This window comes from Hippoglossus hippoglossus, chromosome 4, assembly GCF_009819705.1.
Source record: "Hippoglossus hippoglossus isolate fHipHip1 chromosome 4, fHipHip1.pri, whole genome shotgun sequence".
In the NCBI taxonomy this organism is placed as follows: Eukaryota; Metazoa; Chordata; class Actinopteri; order Pleuronectiformes; family Pleuronectidae; genus Hippoglossus; species Hippoglossus hippoglossus.
The window spans coordinates 4989400-5009546 of NC_047154.1; the positions used below are offsets into that span (position 1 = coordinate 4989400).

Below are 20147 nucleotides of genomic sequence, written 5' to 3' on the forward strand. Positions count from 1 at the left end.
AATGTGGTGTCATGAGAGGACTGTTGGGCCTTGGCTGATCTACGCACTCCGAGTGTCTGGTATCTAGTATTCTAGTTTCTCCCCCCTGATATGTTACCTTATATGGTTTTACCACACACCTGTACGTTGTATATGTTCAACCCCCCCACCAGCTCCAACACATATGACGTCATCTTATATCACGACTGTCAGGTCAGTGGAGAACAAGGAGAGGCCGCGCATGCGCACAAGCCCTCGGGTAAAAAAAACACCCGGAGCGTCACGGTCCTGAGCAGCAGCCGCGTGCACCATCACAGAGAGAGAGAGAGAGAGAGCTAGAGAGAGAGGGGGAGAGAGAGCTAGAGAGGGGGAGATGGAGAGAGCTAGAGAGAGAGGGGAGAGAGAGAGAGAGGGAGGAAGAGAGAGAGAGGCAGAGAGGAGAGAGGGAGGAAGAGAGAGAGAGAGAGAGAGAGAGAGAGAGAGAGAGAGAGAGAGAGAGAGAGGAAGTGCGAGAGAGAGAGAGAGAGAGAGAGAGAGGGAGGAAGTGAGAGAGGAGAGGGGGAGGGAGGGGGTGAAAGTGAAGCAGCATCACCGCCTTTTTTCCATCCAGCATCTTCACCCGCCGGCAGCCAAGTCGAGTGGGAGCTCAGTCACAACTCGTCCTCCCTGCGTCTAGAGTTCCCCTTCTTCCTCCACCTACCTCCTCTTCCTCCTCCTCCTCCTCCTCTTCGCAATGTCCGTGTCCAGTGACTTCGGGAACCCGTTGAGAAAATTCAAGCTGGTCTTCCTGGGGGAGCAGAGCGGTGAGTGAGAGAAGACATGTTTGTTTCTCCTGGAGGAGAAGTTCTCGCGAGTCAAGTTGAACCCGCTGCACCTGCTGCTGCTGCTGCTGCTGCTCAGTCAGCAACTCACACAACATGGAGTTAGCTTTAGCTGCTGCTACTGTCGGGGCTGCGCTTCCTCTCTCAGCTTGAAAGCTTTAAAGTGAAGAAGAGAGCTGCTTCATCTCTGTTAGTGATAGTGAGGAGGAAGAGGAGGAGGAGGAAGAGGAGGGTGGGGGGTCCTTTAATCAAATTACCAGCGTAATGCTTCACACAATAGATTGGAGTGTGTGACATGAAGCCCCCTTAAGTGTATCATTAATATAACAGAGGCTTTTATAATGATGCTAATTATAACCTTGGAACGCGTTTAATTAGGCTTTTATTTTGACACGCCCTCTAATAATCATTTATCAGTTGTGAACGAGCAGTGCTGTGTAAATGAAACTGACTGTGCAGCCTGATGCTGGTGATGATACAACTTGGTAAATATTCCTGTGTGTGTGTGTGATGGGACACACCCAAGTTGTCAGTGGCGATGAGATAAGTTGTTTGGCTGCGGTATTGTTCCAGTCAGTGTGCCCGCTGAGGAAAGGAGCATTCAAAAAGAAGATCTCCTCTTTGTCCTGCCCTTCTCTCCTAGACATAGCTGAGCTCGATTTAAGATCAAGGTTAGGTTATTTAGTTCAATCGTGTCAAACAAAAATACAAAATCTATATAAGCAAATAAGAAAAAGTGGACTCTAACAACAAATGTTCAAAATAAACAAATCTTGTCCAAAAAGGACTAAGAAGGAGTAAATTCTAATTTAGTCATTCCCCCTTTTTTCATATTTCATCAAAATATTCTGTGAAATGCTGCAATATTCCAGCTTTCAGCATAAACAGCAACATTCGTGACGCATTAAGAGCAGATTAAAAAAAGCAAACAAGCATTCACGCATCCTATCCCCTGTCCTACTGTGCAATAACATCAATATGAGATTCAGATTAGTGCATGGAGACGTTTCTGTCTCCATCCACTAATCTTTGTCTCAAATAAGGAGATTCTTAAAATTGAATTAAGATCCAACAGAAAACTTGATTGAGGTTCACATGAGCAGACACAATATCTGAAATTTGTCTCAGTGATCAAGTCCAAAGAAGAGTCTAATGAACACAGCAGAACTGGTCAGGATAATTTATCTTGTGCTCCTTATTTCTCCAAAGGAGGGTTTAAGAGAAAGAGAAAGAGAACAGAATTGAAAATGAAAATGAAAGTCAAAGAAAAGACAATTGTGCACAACAAAATGTTCCTCTGGATAGGATGACTAAATGTATGTTCTTTTTCATACTTGTTCTATGAATTATTGTTTTTGTATGAAATGTCAACATGAGAATCAGACATTACTGCCTCATTTCATGGAATATCAGTTATCTGTTATTTTAACCTCCATCTCAAGCATCCCTCACCCAAACCCTCAGACAGTCTAAAGCTGCTCCTTCTCTGAGGTTTTCAGTGGCAACAAAATTGTCTTCCACAAGATCACACTAAGCTGAACTGAGACCTGACGTGAATCTTTAGGTTTATGTTGTCTTTGTCAGGGCATGTCTGTGCATGTGCTAATTCACAGGTCTTGAGCAGCCAAATGAACCACATTAGTCATGGTTCAGTCTTTCACTAGGTCCCATTGATCATCCACTATAGTGGGGTCATGCATTACATGGTATATTGTTCAGTTTAACACGGCGTGGCATACTCAATTATCTAAATAATAGTACAAAAATATGCACTCTTAGCTGTACAACCAAGCATTTGCTGAAGGTCTCGCAACCAACTAAGATTCGGTTTACAATTACATAAAACGGTGAAAAGCTGAAAATCGTTATATGTTATAGGCCTAAAACTGTGTTTTAGCACATTAACATGAATAATGACTTAGTTATCAATTGTCATTATTTTTGTTGGTATATAAAAACAAACCTCAGGTCACTGTTGTTAGGTTTTACTCAGGCAATGTCATGATATGAAGTGCCCAGCAACAATCCAAAGGAGATTTGGCTGCACAAACATAATATCATGCAGTGTATTCACCAGAGCACAGAGCTTGCTGAACGTTTGAATGTTAAAAATTATAGTCCAACTGTGGAGATAAAGACACATCATTTCCTATTCAGTGAAAGATAAAGCATTAAAAATAAGTTATAGGTTTTAGAATTAAACAGCAAGAATGAAATCTCAGGCAGACAAGAATACATTTATTTTGTTGTTGCTCTGTTTGTGTGTGTGTGTGTGTGCGCAGAGCTATATAAAGAAAAAATTTAAATAAATAAATTTATTTTCAGCTTGTGCAAACCTCATTAATTCATACTTCATTTCAGTCGTTGCTCATCTATATTGTCTTTTAGATACAGAGTCAGTAACTGATCTGCAGAGGCAGAGACCGCAGGTGTAGACATACAGTAGGATGTGGATGTACGTAGAGTGACACAGGCTTTTGGAAACAGACAAAGCTCTGTGAGGCTGTTTACGTCCGCTGCTGCTTCCGTCTCTTTTGCTCCTCTCGGTGAAAGTCTTTTGTGTTCAGCTTGTTTTACTCTGTAATGTGTAATACAGGTAATGGTGACTCGGCAGTCTTAAATATCTTAAAGTGTCACAAATGTTTGTGTGTGAGATGTGAACATAAACTGGCTGTTACAGACTGAACAGCTCAATTATTGATAAAGAATAATGAATCACTTCTCATGTGGCACAATTTCCTTTTGTCTTTGTTATACCTTGAACTCATCGTGATCAACATCTGGTCTTATATGATTCCTTTGTGAGGTGTGTTACTTCCCTGACAAATACAGATAGGAGGGCATCTATCAGTGCGTATATTTATATCTGTCCTAATGTTGGAATAAGACACAACCAGCTAAAATCGCAGACACAGATTCCTCCCCTGAAAGGCAGCATTTCCATTTCCTGTAATTACAGTATTTCTCACCACAGTATGTTAATTATAGTCACCGCTGTAAAGTTTTATCAGCAAGATAAACCTTTGGCCTGATAAAATCCTGGAGGTTTGTAAGAGTTTAAAAAGCGAGATGCTGTTGTTGACCTCATTCTGTAGTGTCTTTTATGAACTAGTCTGGGCTGTTGAACGCTAAATGTCTCTGGAGATTCCACAGGTCTGTAGTGAGGGTCCCAGTCAGTGAGGAGGAGTGGAGTCTGTTATCAGTGTGAGTGGACTTTATTTGTCAACTCACTGCTCAGCCAGACAGCGGCAGCTGCAGCGCCAGACCCCGTGTTTGATTGGGCCGTCTCCGGTGGAGCTGCGTCTCTCTGACTTGTCTGTCTATAATTGCAGCTGGAGCCCAGGCCGGTGTGAAGAGTCAGCCTTTACAGAGGCTGCAGGGGAAAAAGGCCACTGCTCCTTTCTGGGTTGATGGTGCCTGTGTACAGTGAAGGCCCATAATTGTGGGAGTAGTGTCTGAAACAATGTGCTATAAAAGGAAAGATGGCATGATGTTCTGTTTTTCACAAAAGAACCGGCTAACGTCAGAGAGGTGGGGGCTCCAGATTAAGTGGGTGGAAGCAGGCAGAATGTTAAATGAGCTGTCAGGAAGTCTCTCCTCCTTCATACTTCTTCTGGTGTTTTCTAAACTGCCGGTTCAAAAGAGGCTGACTAAAGATTTCCTTGACAAAGCTGAAGGCTGTAAGCAGACCACTCAGTTGTTTCCAAGCCTGTGTGCCCACTGTCCTGGTGAAGCAAGCATTTTGCTCTGCGATGTTCTGCATTTATTGGGTCATAGTGGTTTTTGCCATAGGCAAGTTTTCAAAGGAGCAATACTGCATGGTACTTTTGTTAAAGCCAATTGTTTGGAGGTAATCCCCTCTGCATGCTTCATTTCACAGTAGACAAACAGATGGGAATACATTTGGTAGATGCATCTGCATGGCTGCCATGAGATTTTTGCTCGCTGGATCAAAATGCCATCTTCCATCTCTGGCTGCAGATTGTAAACCAAAAATACTGCTGAGTCACTGGACCAGTGTGCTTGAAAGTAGGGTTCAGTTGGTTGCCTAATGCAGCAATCACTGTGTTTCCAAGAAACAGATTTCTCTGTAAATGAGAAATGAGCACATTTCTTCACTGGGGCTCTGAAACCACAGATGCAGATATAGATACAACATGTTTTCACAGACATGCAATCACAATAACATGCATAGAAATCTCTGCAATGATAAGTGAAGGATAAGTGCAAGAATTTTTAAATGAGTAGCCTCACAATTCCCTCTGGATTTGTAACAACAGTAAACACCACGGAGGACTATATGTGTTTTTATCCATTTTTGCTTTGTGTAAGTTGTTTGGAGAGGTAATCTTATAAGGATATCACACATATCAGTTCATTAATATGGAAGGCTGTGGCTCATTATAGGAAAGAACCTGTCAAGTTTGATTTTATAAAAGCTGCTTCTGGGACTGGATGCATATAGATAATGTATGTGGAGCCTGTATGTGCACTTACCTCCTCACAGAAGCTGAGACAAACATTCAGTGATGGGAATATCTTGTGAATCTATCTGTGTGAAACAAGAGGAGGTTGGTGATGAAATGTGTTGAGAACACTGCTGTGATTTACATGTGGGTTGGTGTGCTGTGATGGTTTTGTCTCTAATGCACCTTGTTACCTATATAATTCTAGCATAAGTATTGAAATAATAATCTATATTTAAATATATATATCTTAAAATATAAAATATTAGTGCAAAACACCTCACTTAGTGTGAAATAATCAGAGGTCACCCTCCATAAATGTTCTTGCCAAAGCTAAACACCTAATAGATGTCCATAAAATGTATACTTACAGATCTTAGTGTAAAAAGTTGAGCTTCAAGCAGTAGTTTATTTTAAATATGTAGGATACAGAATTTTATACAATACTACTCTATGAATGTCCCAAGATATTACCTAGTTTCTACCATCTTTTTCTTTTATGGACATTTTGGGGGACAATTATTAGAGCCCAACTGATTTATCATTCGGCTAATATGAGCCTTTTGCAACTGTGTCAGTGTCTGTGTTTATGTTTGACGATATGCGCCAATATATAAACTTTTATTTTACAGTATAAACAATGCAGGTACGATTTTAAAGCATTTATGTATACATATTCATCTTATATATATTTAGTTGCATTTTAGTTTTTTTATCGTAAGGGTTTGATAATGACATCTTTATTTATTTTCTATATATATATTTATATTGATCAATCTATCAATATCATACATTTTTTACTCCCTTATATTGGCATCAGCCCCCAAAAATCCACATCTGTCAAGCTCTAAATTGTATGCCTTTATAGGACAGTGTCAGTAGAGGAATTAGTCAAAACAGGATATCTTTCATGTGCAAGTGCATGACATGCTCTGCAGAGAGACCCAGGTGTGAAGGGTGGAGGAGGTGAGTTCAGTTGACTGAGCTTTGCAGGTTGGAGCTAATCATACGGCTGACAAATCATCTGTTGCTCTATGAAACAGATGATTCAATTAAAGAATATTAGGTTTGAATCTTAACCACACCTTCATAAGATCTTCTCTCTTGAAGGATCTGACAACAGAGACTGGATGCTCAAGGGTAGCACAGTCTACGAGCTGTGGAGTAAATGGAGTTACCAGACCTTTAGCTTGAGTGTGGGATTGAAGATCGGCTGTCGACACTGACTTGACAGAATCCCGATGTTGCAGCAGGAAGATTGAAGTCTGTGGGGGTCCAGGCTACATTCCTGAGCGGCATCTCTGTTTGCTGCGACATTTGTTAATCTGGCTGTGTCTAAACATAACTGATCATCACTTTCATTTCACATCTCATTGCGTCTTCCCAGCATGTTCTTCGTCTGTGATGGATGGCGGGAAACAAGTCCCTGACAGCTTTGATCTGCTATTGATTGGCTCAGCTGCCTATTAGTGGGGGTAATTGATCAAAAGGCATCAATCCCGGTGACGTGTAGTCCCTCTGTTCATTTATTTAGGGCAGGAACAAATGTCCTGAAGCGTGTGTGTACTTTTTCAACCTTGGCTTTAAACAAAGATCCTCCTTACCTGTTTTTCTACTTTTCAACTCAAGATTCTAAGACAAAAATAAGGGCATTTTGATATTAATGTCTATGGCTTTATTGTTTTTAAACAAACTCCCATTTTCTGACTTGCTGCAGGAGCTGGTCTGCAGCAAAGGTTTAACAAACAAATAACAACTATATGTTCTGCACAGCTGAGTGGGTGTGTTCCCAAAGGCCCACGGGAAAGCACAGCCTCACTTTAAACTTTGCTCATAATAAAGTAGGATTGCAAATGTGTCTGCTGGCAATGAAGTGATGTAGGGAAACTGTCTGATTCAGTTCCGCTCTCCTATGTGCCAGTGAAAAGATTTTGGAAGCAATATCTGATGACACAGTTTTACAAAGAGCAGGAATAAAAATAGCGAGGGTTGGTGTCGCTTTTATTATAAATGTGAAGTCTTACCTTGTTATTTTAAAGAACAACTTTAATAAGGATCCAGGAACTTTTAAGTGCCACATCATTCAGCTGGAGAGACTGTGCACACCAGTCTCTCTAAATTGTATGTCTTAGAAATAGATTGTGCTCTCGCTTAATGTGGGAATCTTTCGAAGCAGAAAGAGAGTGAGAGAGACCAAGAATCCCATTTAAACATAATCCCAGTTGCTCAACCAGAACAGCTCTGTGAATAAAACTCCCACTGTGGAGGAAGGCTGTCATTTACCCAGCATGGGATGTGACACTCCACTGAGTTCAGCAGGTCTCCGTCGGTGTTTACCCTTTCACCAGCTCCCCAGATGAGCCCTCATCACGGGGATGCTTTAGCCTCAATGCAGCCTGTGACAGCCTTCACTTAACCTGCCTTGAAATTATTGTCTTTGTAATGATTGTCTGTCATTTAAAAAAAATTATATTATTTAAAGGTTCAGTGTGTACGATTTAGGTGAAAGGGATCTATTGGCAGGAATTTAATATTAAATATCCCTTGTGATGTTTTCACTAGTGTGCGATCAAACTAAATTATACGAAATTTAGTTTTCTTTACCCTTGAATGGGCCCTTTATATTTAGATACTTTATATTTACATCGGGATTATCTATATACATCTATTTACAGTAGCCCAGACTGGACAAACTAAACACCTTTTGAGTTATTATGACAACTAAAGGCTGCCACAGGTTTGGAAAAGGAGGGTGAGGTGAAGGGTATTCAGCTGCGACATGCAACTTCACCACTGGATGTCATTAAATTCTACACACTGAACCTTTAAAGTTAGGGTTGGTAATCCTGGAAAAGCTAGCTAGAGCTGGCTACACTTTGAAAATATGCAGCAGATACATCCCAATCCCTCCCAAAGGCTGTATCGTCGAAGTCATGCGCCCAGAAACTCATGAACGTGCACTGCCTGACATGCAGGGCAGATTTGTCTGTGACTCGCTCGCTAACTTCTGACTATCGTCTTTGTTTGAGCACTTTATGGCTCTCTGGCTTGTGAAAACTCTGGTCATGTGCAGGGAAAACACTGGCAGGTTGCATGCAGGCAGGCAGCTTGGTTAGTGACAGACAGGTATGCCAGAAAATCACGTCATTCGGTCCAAAAGAACTGATTGATAGTTCTTATTGTAGTCCTGGCTACAGACACTGGCTATTTGTATTATTATTATTTTTTCCCAGACAACTTTATTTATTGATGCACGTGCACAAAGGTCACTCTCATGTTATACAGATTCCAAGTGACAGGTACACAGTAGGGCTGTAACGATTCATGAACCAAAAACGCTTCAGCGCTGTGCAGGAACCCGGAACCGGAGCGCGCCCTGCCGGCTTCAGTGCTGTGTGGGCAGGCAGGAACAGGAGCTGGCCCCGACTGGGCCAGGAGACACTCAAGCAGCGTTGTCCGCCTCTCTGCCTGCATCTTGAGAGCCTCCAGCTGCTGTATGCCCTTCGCTGCCTGCTCCCGGTACATGGCCATGTACTCCTCCGCCATTCGAACCAGCACCATCTCAGCCTGCAGGTCAGCGTCTCTGGCTGTGTTGAGCCCCCGTTGGCCGTCACTTTGGCAATTGTCGATGGCCCGGGGTCTTCCAACAGCAGCCAGAGACGAACCCCTCACTCTTCATCATCTTTATTTCTTTAACACAGGCGCAGCATGCATCTAAATAACTAAACTTAAGGTGTCCAGCAGTTTCTGCTGGCTTCTTGGCAGCTCATCTTTCTTCCCAGTCTCTGTCTCTCTTCCATGTGTGTCTCTCCTTTTGTGGCATCTCTCCTGCTGTCTTTTAAACTTGAGGAGTAATCCGCTAACAGCCATCACCTTCACTGATTGCTCCCCTGGTACAGGTGGAGGTTCTCTCTGAGCCACATCCAAAGTATCCAATCACACTCCAATCCAATCACAACCCCGAGACCACAACCCTGCGTAATCTGAACCAACAGAGAAGTGACTAGTATCTTCAGATCAATGAGTGTGTGGGTCGGAGTGTATCGTTTGTTTTACCTTTACAAAAGTGCGTTGTAGAGTCTGCGTGTTGTCGCCACTCGGGAGGATACGCCTTGTCCCTACAGTCATAGTCAGGAGGAAATCATCTGGTGGATTGTTTATTCCCCTGTAGAGTTTCCCTGGAGCTGCCATACGGCGTATGCCAGACTGACGGACTGACTTGACCATCGATGGTACCGTGAGTGCCCTGAACATATTGTATATATGAACGCTGTTGTTATTGAAGCGACACAGATGTTTCTCTTTCTGTTTACTTTCCTGAGTTGCTGGTTTATAAAGATCTGCAGTAAAACCCGGAACAGATTATTGTTGTTGCATCTGTTTTTCGTTGTTTGAACTGGAAAGAGCTGAACTGTGGACTATGTAAATATATGGATTGAACTCTGGCCGTTGAGACTGTGGGAGACACGCACATATCATGGCTGTCATTACAGCAATAGTACACAGACTAAAGAGTGAAAGATGACTTCTCGCTTGAGAAAAAGAACTGCATTGCATGCCACAACTACAGCTGCAACCATGAGGTCTAACTGTCTGCATGGATGGTAAAAATCTTATGGGCCATACCAGCAAGCGGTAGCGTAACAGTGCGAGCGAGCATGCAGCAAATACTGCTGCAAATAGCGCTGCACACGACAAGTTAGAGATCACATATGGTATTATAGGAAAAAACTTTGGGTTCATTATGACTAAACTGACGGGACAAATTAGAATATGGCAGGCTGTCACAGTCTTGATAAATAATGTTAAACTCTGATTGATGGCTATCAGGACATGAAGATTTCAACAGTGTTTCAGAAAAAACCTACCAGCCCTTCCGGTAATGTTTTTAATCATTATGCTGTTCCAAACAGTAGACTTGGCTGTGTAAATACAGTATAATGTCGTATTTAGATGCCAGAGTAAGCACCATGCAGATGGTTGTGCAGGGTGTGGAAGCATTCTATGTTAAACTCCAGTTTAACAGACGTAAGAAGATTCTGTGCGGCCACAGCAATGTAAAACAACTCTAATGCTTCAAATGCTTCTACTCCCAATGTCAACATATTCAGGGACAGGTGAATGAAAACCTTTTTTAAACAGATGCAAAATATGTCTTTCTCCATGCCTTTTGTGACGCTCATCCTGTCAGCATCCATTGATGGACAGGGAAGCATCTGCAGGCCTTTGTTTTTTGTCCTTTTATTTATTTTCTACTTCTCTGGAATCCAGATAACTCTTTAGAAGCTGATAAGTACTTTGTCCCACACATTGCGGAGGCTATGGGAGAGTTTAGCCTTGGAGCCAAAGCAAGCCTTGATCCCAAACACAATGGTAACAATGCTTGTTTTGTTCCTGCTGCAGAACAAAGATCTAAAGGTAAACAAGCAAGGATTTCATAATGTGACATCAGCCCTGAGTCAGCAGTTCTTTCCTGTTCAATCCAAATGCTCATAACTATATTTTATTTACACAACTGGTTCTGATACCAATGCTAAAATATGTTGTAGCTTATCTTCAAAACTTGATTAGGATACACTATATTCCTAAAGTCCCTATCTTTCAGCATTTTGTGTATTTTTCAACAAGTCATAATTAAAAACACAGGTCTGTTGTTGAGTGAGTAAAGCAGATTAAGGTCTGTATTATTGGGTGAATCCATTTGTCACCACGGAGCACAGACTGTACCTTTTAATGTAGTTCAGTACTCATGATCTTGGTCTGTTGAGAGGACAGATCCTGTTGGACCAAGCGGCCCCTTCAATATGATAAAGTTGTTTTTTTCTTACTCATAATAATTCTTTTTACCCATGTGGTGCATGTGAGCAACAGCAGATGCCAAGTCGGTCTGACCCACTGATTTCCCAGTGCACTTGAGAGAATCATATTTATTGGGTCTGGCTGTTTGCCAGGGTCAAACGTATGAGCTTGGAGTCTCCAGTATGCAGCCCATGTTGCTGCACTTTTTTTCTGCCCCAGTTTAAAAACATGGCCTAATGCAACTTAGGTTAGTCAGTGGGTCTGTGACCAAGTACATTTACTCCTTTGATGCATATGTATATTTGATATGGCAATTTCAGATTCATCTGGGTGGAAAGTGTGTCATACTAACATCATTAAAAGCAGACGTACACAGTATTCCTACAAGAGGATCAAACGGCTTACTGTGCCACACACTGACTCATTATAACCATTTACTGGCACTGCCAGCACTGCTTTTAAACAAAGAAATTATTCCAGAGATAAATTGATTAGACGGTTCAGAGTGTTGTGGAAATTTGTCATGTATGTTTGAGAGTTGCTTGTTCCCTGAATAATCCAAAAAGACAAGTGATGAATCATCTCTAATTTAATTCAAGCAGCGTGCAGAGATGGACTCAGATCTCCAGAACGTCTGCTTTAGGATAAATGGAAAACATAAGTAAGTTTAGGTTCAGCCGAACACTCTTCAGCTGTCATATGTTAACCCCTCACTGCCTGTGTGCCCGCATGTGACCAAAGATATCGCCCAATGAATATCCCCTCATTCTTTATAGCCGTTATCAGACATGAACTCAGGAAAATCTCTGGACAATGAGGTCGGGACTTTCTCTGGAATTTGCCTTTCACACATACAGCAAGAGAAGCGTTATTGTAATGTGTTGTCCCATCCAATGTTAAATCTTGTTGCTTCTTCTGCAACAATGAAGTTAAAACACTGCGTTGCGACATAATCAGGGGAAGAACTTCTCTCCTCTCTTCAGGGGTGTGTGTCTGCTCATCTCTGTCGCTCTTCACACAAACTGACGATCACATTTATTTAGTTATTAATCGATGATGTTGGATCAAGAATCTGGATCGTTCCGGTCACTTTAACCAAGATGTCCTGTCTGTCCGTGTCACATCATGTCTCGAGTTGTGTGTAGCAGGTGAACTGCATGCGCGAAAAATGTTGGACTTTTCTTTATTTTCGATTGGTGTTGGTGTTTATTGTTAATGTGTTATGTGAGCGCAGGTCGGCGGGGGAGAGAGAAGGGAGGACATGTGGTAAGGTAATACAGCACAGTACAAGGATTCTGAACATGTAATGTGTTTCTGCCCTGATCCTGAAGCAGCATGTCAGGTCAACCTCTGCAAATTGAACGAAGCAGTCAGCAAAACCCGACAGTTTGTGAATGCACCCATTGGGGAAAGTATTTACCGAATTATTCGACATGAGCAACATTAAGTGGATGTGAGGCTATAAATGTCGATTTCTATACGTAATCCTACATAGTTACACCTACATATTTTATATTTGCTGTGTTAAAAACTGCTTCTGCGCTTGTTCTCTGAGGCCGGGGACGATGAGAGATTGGTGTAACCGTCTCTTCTGGACACTTCGAACACCTGTTTGTGATTCCAGTCATGAGATTATCTCATAGGCCGTGTGCATTTACAGTCAGTTTCACAAGATTTACTTTGTTAACTCCATAACTTTTAAGTGAAAACACAAGAACATGAATAGATCTGATAATATCTGAAGTACTACAACATACTGTATGTCTGGAAGAAGAAATAAATGAAAGCGTGTGTCCTGTTTTTTTGTCTGAGAGGATGCTGTTTTCATTTCTCGAGCCTCCAGCTGCCCTTTGCCTTGTGAGAATGGAATCTAATTTAAACATTAAAACGTCAAGTTGGTCGCTCTCGAGCCCTCTGGCCTCAAACAGCAGACATATGACTTCTATCTCTTTTCCTAGGGCAATCACAGACACCACAAGGGTCATACTGTGCATTTCAAAACTGGTGGCACACATTGGTTGGTGTCACTGTGCCCTTACTGTGTGTTTGTGTGGGTATGGCAGTGGCTTTTAGTAATGTCAAATGCCTCATTAGACTGCATGAGGGCTGAAATGGCTTCCTGAGTGCTTTGTGTGTGCACGGGAAACTGGGCCTTTGTTGAGTTTGAAAGCATGTTCATCCATTATTCAGAGGTATTGGTAAATGGACGCATCCTCGTAAGATTTCATTTTCCAGTTTCTCAACCGTCCATGAGACTCATTGGTAAAATAGTCTATCACAATAACTCTCTGCAAATGTTTTATTTTTTCTATTTATGTTGCTATCTGATTCTGATGAGGCTACGTGGTAGTAACAGACAGAATCTGTCGCAATTAATGCAAAATACAGCTGAGGCTGATCTGAGGGTCATTAGTTTTGCAGGTATTGGGATAAATGGTTATGGTTGTAAAGGAAAAGTCAGGGACTCACCCAAGTTATTACAATCCATTTTGAGGAACAGTTGTTGAGACATTTCACTGAAAACCACGAGCCATTTATAATGGTGCTAGTGGAAAAGTCACTAATGACCAAAGTCATTAGGAGTCATCTTCAGGGAACAATGAATCTACATTGTACATTGAATGTACGTTTAAACCAAATCATTGTGTAAATGCTGAGCTATAAGTCAGGATTAGTGAAAGCTTTGCTGGTAAAACTGTAGGAAAAGTTAAAGGATTTACCAAAGTCACTAAGATTTATCCTCTTGTGATCCTGACTGCCAATGTCTTGGCAGATCAACCAGTAGTGACCTTCAACCTTGAAGAATCTATGTCTCGACATTTGCACAGCTAGCTTTCAAGAAGTTACATGATTAGACTTATTGATATGAATAAAGGTGATTTTATCTTGTCTTAGCTTAAATATAACTGACATGGTATATGTCAGCACATATAACTGTCAGTCACACAGATGTCTTCAATTGGCTGAAAGGATCCCAGCTAAGGTTGAGGGTTAGGGTTAGAAATCATCTAAAATCACCACAACCTCTGCACTCACTAGTTATGTTCTAGGCGTAGGGAGATGTCAATCAAGCCCAGTCTACACCCACACAGTCCTGCGAGGTCCAATTAGATATGAAAACAGGTGAAAACACTTGTGTTGGAGGACTAGCCTGATCTTAATGAGGAGTAACTACCCACATTCTGCTTGACACATAGCAAATATGCTGTTTAAAAGTTGACCTTGTCAGCCAAATGTAACCTGGTTTTACAGAACCCTAATCTGCTGTTCTGCCAGTTAGTCCAGAAGAAATCAACCTGCAATACCAGTTTAATACAAACAGGAAACAATGCCTATCAGATTTCAAACTGTGACATATCAAAGCAAAATGTTTATCTAAGGATTTCATTTGGTGTTTTTTGTCTTTTCTATGCTCTCTAACCACCATTTCAAATTTATGAGTACCTCCTCTAGTACCTTTGTGCATTGCACTTTTTATCAATAGTGTGCAAGAACAGCAGACTCAAAAGTTAAGCAGTGTTTTATCATGCAGATCTTACTTTTTAAAGTATACTTAGCATGGTATAATTTACACACTGGAAGGAAACAGCTAGCCTTACTCGACTAAAATATGTACTTCCACATATTTCCAAAGCTGTACCATTCCAACAGCTTTCAATGTTATGTAAATTGGATAGTTTACTAAACACAAAGCAGGGTGTTAGGATTTACTTACTAGAAAGAAAAAACATAGCTGGTTAGCTCTTTTTCTTCTGTTTATCTGAGGTCGAGTCACAGGGGCAGCAGGCTAAGCAAGGTATTCAAGGGCGTCCCTCTATCCAGCAATGCTTTTCAGCTCCTCTTGGGGATTCTGAGGTGTTCTCCGGCCAGATGGGATGTATGCCCCGAACAACCTCTTATGGCTCCTTTAGACGTGAATGAGCAGTGGCTCTATCCAGATCTCAAAGGTTAACCCCAGCCAATCTATGGAGGATGGTCATTGGCGTCTTGTATCTGTATTCTGATTATTTACCCAGAGCTTATGTCCATAGGTGAGGGTTGGAATGTTGATTGACTGGTAAATCGAAAGCTTTGCCTTGCGGCTCAGCTCCCTCTTGAACACAATGGTCTGGTACATTACTGCTGACGCTGCATTAATGTTCCTGTCTATCTCCATCCTCATTTCACTTGTGAACTAGACTCTTTGTACTCTTATGGAAGAAACAGTCCATCCTGTTACACAACAGTTTTTTTCAAATGAGAGCTGTAACAAGGCATCTGACCATCAGATTCTCCAGTTGCTTAATGTCCAGCATCAGAAGATAGGGGAAATTACTTCATGGTAGATTTGTCTCAACTAGAATCTCTTTTTTTAACACAATGTTTGGTGAATTGATAAAATATTCCGATTAATCACTAATTGTGCAACATCAGGAAACAATCATGAATGCAAACAATTAATCAAAGTAAGATTGATTCAAGTTTTATCTCTAAAAGATTTTTCAGCGCTCTTAGGGTGACACTTTCTTTTTGATTTGTTAGTGCATGTAATTCGTTAACTTAGACTGAAGGAGAGATTTAAAGGCCATCTGCTGTTTGCCATTCTCCTGTTGTGTTCTTTATGCCAGCTGCTATGACTATGCACACAGAATCAAGAGTCAATATCTCTCCCACTGGTCTGTATCTCCTCCGATCTCCTCCAGATCTCTGTGCTCTTCTTCCTCTGCAAGGACAGACATAAATAACCACTTATTTTCCTCTGTTCCTCCATTCATTGATAAATATTAGATATCTGCCTCTCTCCAGCATGCTGAGCTCCCATCCGAGTGTCGTGCAAAGGCAAGGCATTAAACCCACTGTTTTATTTTTATCCATCTCTCTGTGAGTGGGAGCCGGGCCTATGCAGAATGCACTGCCATGCTCTGATTGGCTGCCAAGTCCTCAAGGGTATTCCATGATGGCTGCCACCAAGTGACCAGCAGTGTATTTACAAGGGTCCTTGGTACACATAGTCAGGGCGAGATAGTCAATTGTGTTTATTATTACGCTTTATAAAGCTCATCAAGAAGTGGCACTTGGATGTTTGGTGCACTATGTATATGCATTTTCTCTTCCATAGATACATCTTTAGGATCTTTAAATATAATTTATGAATTCATGTTTTGAGCCATAACAACCTTTTAAGACCTTGCAAATGCATTTCAGTCTCTGTTGTTTAACACACATTTTCCCACATATACACAATATTAATATTCTGCCAATGCTGAAATAGACAATGATAGATTTTGTCATTAAATGAGTGGCAATATTTCTTATTTTAAGAGAATAGTTTCTGTCACATCCGTTAAATACAATCATCTTCAGTTCTTATGGTGTCTCATAGGTTTGTATTGTTTTCATTCCAGCATATTTGTTACGCATTAGTTTTTTCGGGAACTGGTGTAGGTGTCGAGATGAGAGACTCCTTAACTAACTCATTTCATTGTTGCATACTTCGCAAATGGCAGGAGGAGCCAGAGCCTAATGTGAGCCCAGCTGTGTAGGACCTTTAATGTGCTGTAAAATTGTATTTTGAGCTCTTAAAGGATGCCTTGATGAGGTGTCTGCTCACTGTGCTCAGCGGAGTCCTGGTGGTGCAGGTTGTGCAGCAGCAGGTGCTCAGTTCTCTCCGTTAATTGGCTCCCCACGATGTTAACTCACTCCACAAAGTCTTTGAAGCATCACATGCATGGAGTGGAGACTTCATTTAAACCCAGACTGTAATTGGAGACCCACGAAGCAATAATCCTTAGTTACTATTTATTGAGGTGTCCATAAGTTGGCTACATAATTGAGATGTTACTCAGTGTGGAAGTACATGATCAACGCTAGCCCTACTGGTAATTGCATATTTATTTCCGGCTCTGTAGATACTAGTGTGGATAACTGACCCGAGCCTGTCGGGACACATCGGGCCGGCATTAAAAACATTAAAAACATTATTTTGGGTTGGGTTCGGTCATGTTGGTTAGGCTATCTACTAAATTTGTTACATAGCACATGCCTGTTATCGGGAAAACATCACCTTCGTCAGATGCAGACAAAAAAACAGACGGTCGGGTTAGGGTCATGCTCGGTTAGTCTTGGACGGGTTCAGACAGCAAATTGGTGCCCAAGCCAACCTCTAGTAGAGACATGTGCATTGAGGGTGTTACTAATGTGGACTGTTTTGAGTAGTGAGTAGTGAGCAGTGTAGTGAAGAATAGAGTAAAGTAAATGGATCGTAGTTATGTGATAACCTGGAATCTATTTAGAATTTGACTTTAAACTTAGATTTTATTTATAAAGGTCATTTTAGTCATCTTGCAGACAACTACTCAGTGTGTGAAACAGTCATACCATCTTCTGTGGCTCTGGAGGAAACTGCGAAATCTGAGGATGTAACTCTGATGACGTCGTCAGGGCTCCCTTGAATAGAGGAGTGGTAACACCACAAAGGGACATTTGCTCATTGATGAAATGTATGTGGAGCTCTAAGCTTCATAATGTGACTACTCTCAAGGCTAGCTCAGTCCGTAATGGGTATAGTAACAATACGATGTATTTAAAAGATGTATTTGTAACATCTACGACTCTTGTCATAGATTAAAAATTGCTCTTTTGTGGAGCAGTTTTTACTCCAACAAATTTAAAAAGTAGATTTGTTCATTACAGGTAATGAGCTACGAACCATGTTGAACTCTCCTTCCCTTCAAAGGTCAACCCTGTCAAGGTGGATTGCTCACATTAGACATAGTCCCATCAGATGGTGCTGTCTGTTTCTACACCGGTATGAGGCACAACGAAGTTAAAGATGTACATGGCTTATGTAACCATGAATTCCTCTCATAACCTCTACTGCAGCTATGAAACAGTGCGGAATAACTCTAGCATTACCGCAGCCATTTCAGTAGAGATGGGAAATCACAGCAAAATGTTTCAACAATTCCAAAAGACTAAAATATAGGCTTGCAAATTACCTGATAGTGTTTGATGAAACACTATCAGGGCTCTGACATTAAGGAATCTGTCAAATACCAGAGAGGAATATTGTGAGCATGCTCTGTGAGAGTATTGTCCCGTCAACTAGGAAATACAGGTAGCCTCCATTGTTTTTATTGTTTTTTTGGTGCAAACAACAATGGACATGCGCGAAGAAGGCTGTGATGTCATCATTTCTTTTGTACATGTACACACCAATACACAGAAACCAGAGTTTCTACCGGCCTGTTTTGTATTTGTATTTAGCCCTAACTGAGTCTCCTCATACAGAACCTATAAGTCATATCCAAACAATCTCATTAAATGACTTGTTTCTCATTACGTGATTAAAATTGTTGAAAGTTCATTATTGGCCTGTAGCCAGGCAGTTTAAATAATAGCTAAACGTCTTACAGTTCAATGTTACCCTTCCTTTAGAAATTTAATAAGCTGCAGTTTCCTCTGTAAACCCAATGCTCTGCGAGAACACACCTGCGATAGGACTTGAATGAAAAGAGGTTATTGCTGTGATATCTCCAGCGCTGCTTTGGATTTTGCTTTTATGTTTGACTAAAACTACTAATCATTTGAATCCCATCATAATCCCTAAAATAGCGCTGAGTGTTAACGGCAAAGAGGATGAAAAGCTTATGAAGAGGAAATGCTCAGAGATGCAGAGCTAATTCTGAAATGTAATCAAAAATCTGCCTTGTTAATCACTTCTTTTTAGCCTTACAGAAAATTCACTAAATTATTGCAGCCATGTAACTAAGCTTCCTGCTTCCACCCCAATAATTAAATTCACAAAAACAGACCTGAGTCATATCTGGGGATACGGACACAAATTTAATTACACTCTCTGTTCAGCCATTTAAGATTTGGAGACTGAAGGATGGATAAGGACAGGTCTCGTTTCCCTGAAGTGCTTTGGTATAACATTTCAATCATGTACTTAAATGCGCGTCATTATGCTGTTCTGAACATACATCCGAGCAAAACCAAACTGGTCTGTGTACACCTTCCTTACCTTGCCCTTCATACTGCACTCTCCCAAAGACTACTGAGTTGGAGAACGAGAATAGGATGTGGTGTTTCTCCCAGAGTTTTGAAACTTATAGCAGTGACAGAGCACAGAGAATGCTGTGTCATGTTTCTTTAGTGGTTGAGGACGATGAGTCAGCGCTGAGGATGTTGGATCAGACTCCCCATCCTAATGTTCTGCTCTCCCATAACTACTGATGTGAAGGCATTCTGAGTCTGACACATATTCAGGGTGAAAAACAGAAACTGGACCTGAGACCGTAGAGTCAATATTGTGTTTCAGTATGCATGGCTGCAGCTATTGATGGTTTTCATTGATTATTCTCTAAAAAATGTCAAAAATTTGTGAAAAAAGCTCATTACAGTTAACAAGGCAATGTCTTCGGATTTATAACCGTTCAAAATGTGGAGGTGTTTATAATCAACACTAATATAACAGGTAAAAGCTGCAAACTTCACATTCGAGACGCTTGAACCAGGGGGCGTTTTGCAACTTTGCCTGATAAATGACCTGAATAATTAACATATTATCACAGTGGACCCTCTGCTAAGCCCTGTAGCTTTACACTCTGGGATCATTTCTATAACAATGGGTCGTTGATTTGAGTAGTTGACAAAAGTAGGCTTCTGGTTTTATGTGATGGCTAATTTAACAACTGAAATAATTGTTGCCGCAGATCTTATAAAATGTTACTAGAAAGTTCACATTAACTCTGTAAATTAGTTAAAAACTATAATGATGCTTTGTGCAATAATGTGTGTTTGTGTGTGTGTCTGCTCGTCTCTGTCACTCTTCACACAAACTGACACGTTAATTTAGTTATTGGCGATAAGCGATGGTGTCGGACCCCACATAGTAACGTACAGTGATCCAATTACACAGAGCTCTATTCTCCGGTGTCACATACTCGCGCACATGGAAGTGTAGGGTATTGCAGGAGGTTTATGAGGCGATGTTACCTTACAGGGATAGTTTACTGAAAAATGGTCTCACACCTATGCCGATGGAGGGGTGGGTGAAGTGTTTAAGTCCACAAAACACTTTTCAGGGGTAAACAGCGTT

At 41.2% G+C, this 20147-nt stretch overlaps 1 protein-coding gene across 2 annotated transcripts in view; it reads left to right on the plus strand.

Annotated features, from left to right (window-relative positions):
* Positions 1-422: 422 nt before the first annotated feature.
* rab6ba (RAB6B, member RAS oncogene family a) overlaps positions 423-20147 on the plus strand; it is a 50384-nt gene continuing 30659 nt past the window's right edge. For both annotated transcript variants that reach the window (XM_034582890.1, XM_034582891.1), the window contains exon 1: positions 423-782. In XM_034582890.1, coding sequence (XP_034438781.1) covers positions 713-782 — 70 coding nt within the window. In that variant the 5' untranslated portion in view covers positions 423-712. The remainder of the gene's footprint in view (positions 783-20147) is intronic.